The sequence below is a fragment of the Condylura cristata genome, unplaced genomic scaffold (assembly GCF_000260355.1).
Source record: "Condylura cristata isolate star-nosed mole 26May11 unplaced genomic scaffold, ConCri1.0 scaffold00030, whole genome shotgun sequence".
NCBI lineage: Eukaryota > Metazoa > Chordata > Mammalia > Eulipotyphla > Talpidae > Condylura > Condylura cristata.
Window position 1 is genome coordinate 19,190,900 of NW_004567131.1, and position 11,534 is coordinate 19,202,433.

The 11,534-nt window shown below is 41.0% G+C and overlaps 1 protein-coding gene across 1 annotated transcript in view; it reads right to left on the minus strand.

Moving 5' to 3' along the window:
* The window catches only part of FAM171A1 (family with sequence similarity 171, member A1), a 66,583-nt gene extending 56,748 nt beyond the window's left edge, over positions 1-9,835 (minus strand). Inside the window, exons 1-2 of the mRNA XM_004691268.2 lie at positions 9,701-9,835; positions 5,809-5,956 (exon numbers count right to left, since the gene is read on the minus strand). Coding sequence (XP_004691325.2) covers positions 5,809-5,956; positions 9,701-9,835 — 283 coding nt within the window. The remainder of the gene's footprint in view (positions 1-5,808; positions 5,957-9,700) is intronic.
* Positions 9,836-11,534: the final 1,699 nt, after the last annotated feature.

Sequence of the window (11,534 nt, forward strand, 5' to 3'; positions counted from 1 at the left end):
CCTTCTCATCTTTACTGTACTGAAGGTTGTCCTGAAGCCTCTCTTAATTTGAGGTCACGGTATCTGATACAGAATTCCTACTCACGTGGAGTATTCCTTGTAATGTGTCCCTTAATTGTCAGTGGAGGATAATGATCTCTGTATGTTCTGTATGTCCGCTTGACTTTCTGTTCACTTGACAAAACTTACGTGATAAGCTTGCTGCTACAAGCTGGCAAATTAGAATCCCATTCTGAGACTTTTTGTGTTCTATAGTCCCCAGACACTGAGTCTTAGGAAAAGATGGCTGAGTGGTAGACCCAACAGTTACAGGCCCACTTTGGAGTAAGAAGAGAGCTCTCCAGGGAGACCATGAGCTGCTCCTGCTGGCTGCTCCTCTGACCCTTTGGGAGGGGGATGTGTTTTGAAATTTTCTCTATCGTTGTTTCAGTAGGCTTGGCATACAATGCTTTATCTCTCCTCAACACCCTGGTCCTTTCTGTTCTTCGCATATATAAACTATCTTGCCAGGGCTGCCAGGATATCTCTGGGCATCAATCAGTGAATTCCTCCCGCACTCCCTGCTCCAAGAAAACATTTGTACAAGGAACACACTGACAATCATTGTGTAAACCATGTTTCCTAACCAACATCAGTGAGTTGCCAATACACCATAAACATTCACAGAAGTACAGCAATTAAAGAAGCAGTGATATTCACATATAGAACACAGGCTGATATATACATGTAAGACATGTGTGACACTGACATCTGCTCTTTTCAAGTGACAGAATGCCTTCCCCCCCTCAATTTAAATATTTTAGAATGGAAATAGAAAAGGTAATGTTCAAATACCATAAGCCTCTGACAATTTTTTGGCTAAGAATTTTGTTATATCTACCCATTCACCAGAAAATAGTAGAAGTCATTCTCTGTTTTCACATCTAGTACAAGATGAAGTGCCCTGAGGCTGATTCCATATGTGGGCTAGTCTATAAAGGTAACCATAAAGTGCTACATTCTTGCAACTAATCAAGTATTATTGCTGGGTATACCTGACTCTACTGTACAATTTACAAGTGTAGCTAAGTGTTCTCAAGCACAATTAATGACAGAATGTTCTAGGATCTCATCTAACATATTCTCTGACATAAGACTGAGCTGACACAGTCCCAATTCTCTTTATGTGGTAGCAGCAATTGCGTAGATTAGCTTTAAAGTGCTACACGAACATATGATTACTTATCTTGGGGGGAATGTCTCCCAAAAAATCCAACCGATTTAAATAAAAGAATGCATTAGCAGTTCAGAGATAAGAATTGAAGCAGTTATCTAAAACCAAAGTGGTGCTAAATATAGCTTACAAAGCTATGGTTCTAACTTTTAAGAACCTTTTCCATAAAAGTCAATATACACATACATCAAACAATATTCTCATTCTAGCCAGATAAAAGATCATATATAACAACTATAACATGGATGTGTATAACAACTAAAACACGGAAAAGTAAATACAGCAGATGTGTTTATAAGCTTCACACAATATTCTTCATGATTACACAAGAGAATTGATAAGGCAACCCTGTGGTGAGGAGAGGACCCACAAGTATTTATAAGGAAATCACTCAATAGCCACTTTAAAAAGCTTCTGCTTTGTTGGTGTTTTAAGATTCTCACAAAGCACAAAGTCCCCTTGAGAGAATTTGGAGGGATCCGGGAACTGTGAACTTAATGAGCAATATTAAGCATGTCGATAAAATTAACATACACACCTTTGCCAAATTCTAAGTATCTGTTGGAAGACGCTAGTGGAATGGTTGCCAAGGGAACCGCTGGAGGAGAAATGCTCTCTGTGCACGCGCTTCCAGATTTTCTTACATCTATGGTTATGCATTTTAATAGTTTTTATGTAGGGCTACGCCAAGATCAAGTTAAATGGCATTTATTTTGCATAAGCAGTCTTCAGATGACGATAATGATGGCCACAGTATTTACCAAGTCATTTTTCTCTCTAGCAAGAGGGCAGCAGAAAGTGCTAAGTGGGGGCTAGTAGTGAGGAAATCGACTCATTCATTACTTTCCTAATTAAAGAAAAGGCCAAAAATGGTGATTGAAGTGGCTTGCTGGAAGGCGGTGAATGGTGTCAGTGTGTGAGGCTCTCTGATACTTGAAAAATTATGAAAGAAAGATAAAGGTCGTGAAAACAGCTGCAGTTTAGTCACTGCAGTGATTAAATCATACATATGGGCCTATCTTTTCAAGGAAACAGAAATATTAAGCAAGCCACTGTGATCCAGATATTCAAACGTCCTGTTTCAGAAGCAGCTTTAGTAGTGCAGGGCACTTGAGCGTCTCTAAGGAAAGTCCCCGGTGTGGGGACTTTGAAGACAACACAGACAGTGCAGGGCCGTGTAGTCTGGGCTCGGCTTCGGCTTCGAGGAGTTGTGTGGTCTCAGTTGAGTCTGTCAGCCTTAATGGGTGTTTGGTTTATTTTTAAAGCACTGGCCATTTTAGCCCTCTTTTAAAACTTAAGAGTTGAAAAACCACATGTAGGTCATCACAAGCAATAACTGATGGGTAAAATTAAGTGTTCATTAGGTTGCTAGTGGCTACTCATTAAACATTTGAAAATGTACGTGTTTAAGTGAAATGCCATTTCTGCTTTTCTCATCTGTTTGAATAAATTCTGCATTAATGAGGCAGCGCTGTAAACTAGGCTGTCTCCTACATGTTACAAAACCTCATAATGTTCAGATTAACACCAGGACTTATGAAATCCATTGTGAAGATGTTTCCTAGACATTTAAAACTTCTCAAAACATCATATTTTCCTGTTCCATGACTATTCTGGATCACAGTGTACTGGTCCTTGCAATTTTTTTCCATACATGAACATACAATATTTTCCACACAGTTTAAGTTTATATAGAATGATATTCCATTAGTGCCAATTGGATTAACGTTTAGCATTCTAAACTTTATAGCTCATGTGCTGGCATTGATGGTATAAAGGGATTTTATTTCCCTCTCTTGCTTTGATAAATAAGAGTTCCACACTCCTTCACTGCCAACTCAATCAATAATTCTACAACATAAAATGGAGTTTTATTTTTCCAAGATGCAATACAAAAGGTTTGCCATATTTTGTCTTACACATGGAAACTGATGCTGTTTTGGCTCCTCACAAAGGTGCTAGTAAATGTCACCCAGCAATAGGTCACAAACATCTCTTCTGCCCAAGAAACCAGTTAGTGCAGATTAAGAACTCAAAAGTTATTAGGCTGGCAAGACCAGTGATTATACCCTAAGGGGCCCATTGATAAAGGGGTTAGGAATGTGAGTATAGGCAGAAAAGTCCACATTAAAAACAGATAAAAATGAAGTTCTGGCCCACCCTGGTGGCAAAATGGGCTAAGACGCAGCACAGAAGCTGGCCACAGGAGCCTCAGTGTGAATTCGATTCCTGGCCCTGGAGGTGACCCACATGGCGCAGCAGACCTCTCCCTGACCTGCCCGCTGCTCCCCTCAGCAATGTACTTCATTGTTCTGCTCCCCACTCTGTCTCTGGTGAATCCTCTCACTGCCCCTGTACTTCTGGCCTGTACCCCAGTTCTCTATGCATACATAAATTCATCTTAAAAAAAAAAAATGAAGTCCCTGTGTGACCCACTAAGTCCTGCTCCTGGTGTTGGTCAGGGAGAATGTTGTTAGTGCACCTTCCTCTTAGGAATAGGAACCACAAGAACCTGGGGAGAGGGGGAAGTATCATGAAATGTCAGAGGCTCCAGCCTAGAAAGAAGAAAAAGTGGACTCTTGATAGTGCCACCCTCTTTAACCCTTCACTTTACAGGTGAGAAGAACCTCAAGGCTACACGGCTAGTTTGTAAGTGAGATGTGTCCGTAAGGGTGACGCTGGTATCGTGATCCTGTCTTTATGTTCTGTAATTTTCATGCTTTGCCATCTTGGGGCTTTCTTGACCCTGGGGGAACTGCCCCTCCCAGCAAGCTAATTCCTAGAAAGAAAACCACTATTGGTAAGCACTCACCTGTGAGCAGATGTTCATATGCAAACCTACCCCAGCCCATACCCCCACCTTCTTCCTTCATGGGGGCTTTTGAGGCCACCATTCATCTGCCTTCATCATCCCAGGGCCAGATGTATACCAGCCAGAGTAACCTTATCCCCCAGAGTCCACTGGAATTCTTCATACCAGCCAACAGGTGACCCAGGCTAGGCACTAACCCTGCCTCACCCACTCTTCAAGGTATCACCAAAAAAAAATAAAGGTTCTCGCCATGTTTCTCACTCCCTCTGCCTCCTAATCTCCCATGTTTCTTCCCATGTACTTCCAACCTCATGGCATGCCTTGCCCCTTCCTTTTGGGAACTGTGAGTATAATAAATTATCTTTTCAATGGGAATGGTTTCCTGATCTATTGGTCTTACCATACCTGAATCGTATCAGACCTCGGCTTAAAACAGTAGATGACACAAAGTTTTCCAGGCTGAGGATAAGACTTGGACACAGAACTAGTTATAGTTACAGTGTATTTAGTAGCAGGAAGAATTTTCTAGAAGTCTTGGCTGCAAGAATACATAGTAAGTTCCATATCATAGAATATACTTCAGCAGTGAGAGGAAAACAAAGGTACAACATCAGGAAGGCAAAACAGAGGACTCAGAGGAGCCCTGATGAAACTCTGAGACACTTTCAGAATCTGCGACAGTTGCAAAATGACCAAATCAGGCAGTAGTGACAAAGTGCAGACTTGCAAAGAACAAAGGAACACTGATTTTTTTTTTTTTGCAGGGTAGTGCTGTGATTCAGAACCAAAAAGCAAGATGGATTGCAACAGAGGAAGACTGTAGGCAGAAGGGATAATCAGGAGATTCCTTTTGAAGTCCAGTCCCAAGATTATAGAGCAGCCTGTGGGTGCCTATGTGCATGATAAAAACAGGAAGAAGGGGAAGCTTAAAGTGACTTCTCTTCAGCCAGGAGGAGAAAGGCCTGGGCAGACGTTCTTCAGGGAACAAATACCCAAACATCACAAGAAGAGTCAGAAGCATAGACACTGCTCTGCAAAAGAACCACTGATAGGCAGAGCTTCGCCCATCCATGATGTGTCACACCCCAGATATGACTTCAGGGAGCAACTTGACTGTACATCTTTTGGGATATGGCCCCTATCTTCACACTTAGAAATACATCTAACAGAGAATCATTTAATTCAACAAGATTTTAAGTTATAGATTTAAGTTTAGGTGTTTTAGGCAAAGTATTTTTGGTTCCTCTTTGGAAAAGTCACACTCAAATATTGAAATCACACAGAGGAAAGATCTTAAAATCATCCTATCATCAATATCAGTAAATATGAATACTTTATTTAGCTTTTTTTTTTTTTTTTTTTTTTAGGATGGGATGTTCTTTTAAAATGGACTGTCGAGACCACCTGAGAGTGAAGACTCTTGGGGATGACCCAAAAAATAGAAATGAGGGCAGTGACAGAGAAGTGCCAGCTAAATACAACAATCTGCTCACAAAAGTCATCAATTACGTCAGCATTCCCATTCTTCTGCTCAATTAGGTCATATCTACCTTCTCACTGAGCTATATTCAGCAAGCATCCATTACGGCTAAAACCTTGGCTTCCCAGAAGGGCACAGCATTCTGTTGTGAACCTTGAGACCATTCAGGGCTTTGGGTGCTGGCATTTTGCAGGTGCAGATACATACTAAGGTGCAATTTACTGTTTGAAATGGTCTCTGTTGGGTGGTTTTATTTCCTAATTCAATGTACTGACCCAGGAATTTCAGGATGATACAACTTACTTATACTCAGTAAGGCAATTCTTTCGCGCTCCAGGAAGTGGCGACTCAGCACAAATCCTACTTGCCTGGTGCATTGGATGCCAGATTCATGTGCCACATGGAGGCTGAACTCATGACCTTGACGGAACACATAGCCGGTTCCAAAAGCCTGAATTAACAGGCCATACATGGGAACAAATAGGTAAGATTTCATCCTAAAATAGGAATTGGGGTCTTTTGAGATGACTCCAAAACAGTAACATCCATCTCCACAAAACATGTGAATATATTGTTCCAACACTGTGATTTTTTTTTTAAATAAAACCAACCAGTGAATATTTTAGTTCTTATTTAGCAACATGGAGGTAATGTAGGGCAATGAAAACTTTTAAGATTAGGAAGGATTAAGCATTTTTGCCATTTTCATGCTCTCAGATTGATGCCTAAATCTTTCAAAATCAGTGGTTGTTATGGACAAAATCCAAATGCAGTATACTACACTTCATGTCCAAGTACAGAGCCCAAGGGTTAACTACAGAACAGAGTATGTGCACTGTAGTTAGTCAGAAAGTAAAACTGTTGCCTCATTGTGAAAGTTAATACAAGAATAAAGAGAAAGTCTTGTAAATAGATAAACATCTGCTAATGCTTAGTTTTTGAAAACAGAAAGTTAGTTTTAAAGGTAGGGAACAGCTTACACACATTACTTCAACAAAGTCTATTTTGAACATTGTGTCCATAAATAACTGCTCTAGTTTTTCAACTGTAAAAAAACAAATATAATCGTACCATGAACATATTCCTTATTGTGAATCTGGTTCTACTTCAAGCTCTGAACTTCCAGATTTCTTGCTAATTTTTTATTATGTAATTTGTAAATGATAAATATGAACATAATTTATTCCTGTTTGGATGGTTGTTGATAAAGGGAAGAATTAGAGGTAAAGAGAATCAGTTTATCTTATTTTCTAACATACATATTTACTTAAATTACCAGTATTCCCGTAAGCTAAGCATGTGTGCACAATTCACAATTTAAAGCCACCTAAAGCAACCATAATATGTATAGTCTTGACTGACAAGTTGAAAATGAAATATTCAATAGCATGTGAATTTAAACACCCCACACACACACAAAACAAAACCAAGATATTTGGAGGTAAGGAATCTAACATCTAAATACTTGTTTTAGTACTTAAAGGAAATTTGTCTATCTATGCCTTTCTGCAATGTGAAAACAACTTGTCAATTAAAACCAGAAAATGCTAATATTTAAGTGTAGAAAAATTTTTGTGGTCATTAAATTATTATTCTTATTAATAGGGCAAATTTTTAATTTGGAGGAAAGGACATAAAGGGTATGTTTAATTTCTGAACTTAGACTCCCAACGTTGGCAGCTCTCTGGGTTTTGTTCTTAAGCAACAGATACAAGATGTCTTTTGGATCCTGGACCCCACTAGCCTGATGACAAAGGAGAGCTGAGTTTTAGTCACTAATTGCTCTTTTAGTTAAAATTTTCTTTCTGGCTTTAAATGACAAAAGGTGTAAAAGAATGACTAATTTCCAATTTCTGTTGCTATGGTCTGCATGGGGCAGGCATGAGTTGTGGGAAAGACTTTTGGTGAGGGAGGAATTTGGTGGGAAAGAATAACCTAAAAGTAACTGAAAGAAAATTAAATTAATTAAAGAAAAACATATGTTTGGCATACCACAGTCTCCAAATTAACTATCCCATAGTTTCTATGCTTGATATCAGCAATAATCTCATGATGGAATTCAGGTTATGTCCTCAGTTTTCAATAGAGGGAATTGTGGCCCCAAAAGGTTTAAATGCTTTAAAAATGGCAGAGTTGATCATGCCTTTTGCAGCAACATGGATGGAGCTGGAAGGGATTATGCTTAGTGAAATAAGCCAGAAAGAAAAACAAAAATACTGGATGGTTTCACTCATAGTAGGAGCATAAAGGACCGTGTGTGTGTGTGTGTGTATGTGTGTGTGTAAATAATGAACAACTATATACCAGAGACATTCTACAGGGGTGGAGTGGAGAGTGGGGGTGGGGGGTGGTTGTGCACAGGGCTATGGTGATGGCATACAGGTGATGGCAGCAGACGGGTGATTTGATGATGGGAAGACCACGGGATTACAACTGAGATGGAAAAAGGCACAAAATGATGTAAAAATAAACTATTACAATATTTTAAAAAATGGCAGAGTTGAGAGGCAAACTAGTTTGATGGTGGCCCTGCTGCGCTGAGCCCTGTGCTCACTATGCTTGCTTTGCAGAGGGTGCAGCTGGCCCCTTTCGGCTGCAACCCTACACTGAACCCTCTCCTCAACCACCCTGTCTTTACAGCAATAATTTCCTCGTGTATAAAATCTGTTGGGCCAGACACTGATCCTTCAGAAGCCTTTCTCCCTCGCTACTGCCTTGTGTCTGGGAAAAAGTTCTGTAGCAGATGGACCTTAACCACAGGAGTGAGGAGACAGTTGCAAAGAGAGTGCAGGTGATGGGGACATGTGGAACTGGAGGGTGTTGCAGGGGGCCTGCAGGAGGGTTGTCCTGACATATTTCTGTTCTGAGCCTCATCTCTGCTCCTATACAGCTGTAGCTCACAAGTTCTGCTCCAGACAATACTGACCATTTGTTTTACACTCAGTCCGAGCATTTCTGTTTAGAAAGCAAATGCCACGTGAATGCTTTCTGCCAGCACAGGTTTAACCTCAGTGGATTGTTTTAAAAACCCCATTTAACATTTTAATGTATTTAACATTTTAATGTATTAGAATGGAAGAAGATAGAAAAAAATTCAAGACCTACATTCCCTTTTAATTAGTTTTGATTTGCCTGCTACAAGTAACCTGTGCAAATCTTTTTTCTCTTTTAGAGATGTAAACCCCTGCACTAAAAATTAATACTAAGTATAGCGTTCATCCTGGGATTCTCCTTAAATAAGCACTAAAACACTGCTGGGAGTGGGGGAGAGTTAGGGGCTACAACTGAAATCTAGGCTGCCTCTGGGAAGTCTGGGGCAATTTCTGTTACATCAAAACTATCTGCCATACAGATCTGACGTCTCTGAAGGTCACCAAAACTAGAGGTTTAAAATGATCCTCCTGCTTACCCAAGTGTGCTTGGGAAACTGTCTCAAGTCTAAAGAAGTGAGGCTAGAAATGAAGGTGATATTGATGTTGCCATCACCCACATCCCTTAGCCTCCCTTGCTAACTTGCTGCTGAGCTGCCAAGCTTACTTGTAAGTAGAGGAGTTTCCAGTATTGTTTAGTCTTAGAATCACTTCTTTAAAATGCTGCATCAAAGCAAAGAGAGTGCGGATTGGTGTTCTGGCTGGAGCAGCGGGGGCCTGATCTCCATGCTTACTTGTCTCTCCACACCTGGAGGGCAATACCCATCTTGAGCAGAGGTTCATAAGAATGCCCACCTGCTCATTCATCTGTTACCTTTTAAAATTTTGCACCAGAATGCAGTCAACAATTTGTAATTTTTAAGCAAGATTTTTTTTTTCATTGTTTTACGAGCTATGGTAAGGCCAGAGGTTCGGGGGAGGGGGGGTAAGAAGATTCACCAGAGACAGAGTGGGGAGCAGAACAGGCACTGCTGGGAGCAGCAGGCAAGACAGGAGAGGTCTGCTGCACCATGTGGGTCAGCTCCCTGGCCAGGTGCCCAACTCATGCTGCAGTGGCTGCAGATAGCTTCATAGTGCTGAAGCTTAACCCCTTGTGACACCAGGGAGGCCCAAGACATTCTTGATGAGGTAAGCAGAGTGGCGCTGATGTCATTCTGCATTCCCCACAAGTCAGGCACGGGGCACTGGACTGGGGAACCAGCTCCGCACCTTGGGCCTCAGGGCACACAGTCAGGACTTGGGCCTTCCACACATGCACAGCCCACCTCAGAAAGCAGGGGTCTCTCCTCCATGACCCTTCGCAGTAATGGAACCTTCTCTGTTTCTGGACTTGGCAGCTGGATGGAGGAAAGGAACTGGGGAGATCCTGGCAGCCTTGTTAGGGAGAATTCCGTCACCATGGCTGAAAGCCCTTAGTGTCTGCCACCAGCTTCCTTGCCCCGGGCAGCGGCCCATTCCAAACTGGAAAGCTCCGGATGTTAGAAAATCCTTACTTTTCCTAAACTAAAAGTTTCCCTTCTGTAACTACACTCTCCTTGCTGTCCAAAATGAGGATTTGGAGTGAAGGATTAACACTTAGTTTCCCTCCTCAAGAGGCAGCCTTGCAAGAATTTACAGACAGCAATATCTAAAATATAGATCGTCTCTAAATTAATTAGCTATACAAGTCCACTTTATCATAATAAAGGAACAGGCCATTTTTTTTCTTATATAAATTTAAAAAAATAATATAATAGTTTATTTTTACAACATTTTCTGTCTTTTCCCATCTCAGTTGTAACCCCCGTGGGCTTCCCATCACCAAATCACCCCCATGATTTGCACCATAGTCCAGTGCATTTCCCTCCCCCTACTGTTTTTGATCCAATTCCCCACTCCCTTCTCACCCCCCAAAAAATGTCTCTGGTATATAGTTGTTCATCATTATCATTATTTTCTCACCTGGTCCATTATACTCCTGCTATGAGTGAAACCATCCGGTATCTTTCATCTACTTTCTGGCTTAGTTTACTAAGCATGATCTTTTCCAGTTCCATCCATGTTGCTACAAAAGGCATTATTTATCTTTTTGATTGCTGAGTAATATTCCGTTGTGCATATGTACCATATTTTTTTTTAATCCAGTCATCCATTTGTGGGCATTTGGGTTGTTTCCATGCCTTTCCAATTGTAAATAAAGCAGCAATAAAGATGGGGGTACAGGTGTCTTTTTGAATCATTGTTTTTATGTCTTTTGGGTAGATGCCTAGGAGTGGGATTGCTGGGCTATGGAAGCTCCATGTTTAGCAGTTTGAGAAACCTCCAAACAGTTTTCCATAGTGGTTATACTAGTTTGCATTCCCACCAGCAGTGCAGGAGAAGGAACAGGCCATTTTTAACATGCAGGACACCTGGTTTCTTAGAGATGTCTTCCAAGTCTTTCATACAAAGAAACATCCAAACTAAAAGGACAATTAAAGTGCATAAACAGTCCAAGAGCAAACAAAATTTGCCCTTCTGAATAGATAATTCCATTTGCTATTCACATTGAAAAAGTGAATTAATTATTATTAATTTTGAAAGAGTCAAATGTGATGTACTTGTGCAGGTCATTTTAGGATGAGCAGGAGCGTGTGATCTAAGAAAAGCAAACCTCCATACCCCTGAAAGGAGATGATGGGTCTACACTCTGACTAAGTAGGAGCTGCTTCTGTCCTGTTTTCTTGGTCCCCAGAGATGAACACCACACTGGGATCTGGTCTCCCCTCTCAGTATCTTTCAGATCTTCTCTGGGTCATTGCAGACACAGTTGTTGATGTACTTCCCTGATGAAACCCAGAGAAGCCTGTTTCCTCTGCCCACGCCCTGTGACAGGAAGAGAGGCTGCCAGGGATCCCACTATATGGTATATGGCAGGATAAACCACCACCCTGAGACTGGAGGGGATTTCGAAATGGGAGGTCACAGAGATGGCATAAAAACACAGGCCTGAACGCAGCCCATCTTCACCAACTCAGACCTGCCATTACTGTAAAAATCATTTCTCTGGCATGTTCTAGAATTCTTTTATTTAGTTGATTAACTGAATATTCATTTTCAAAAGCACAATAGGTTTGGGTA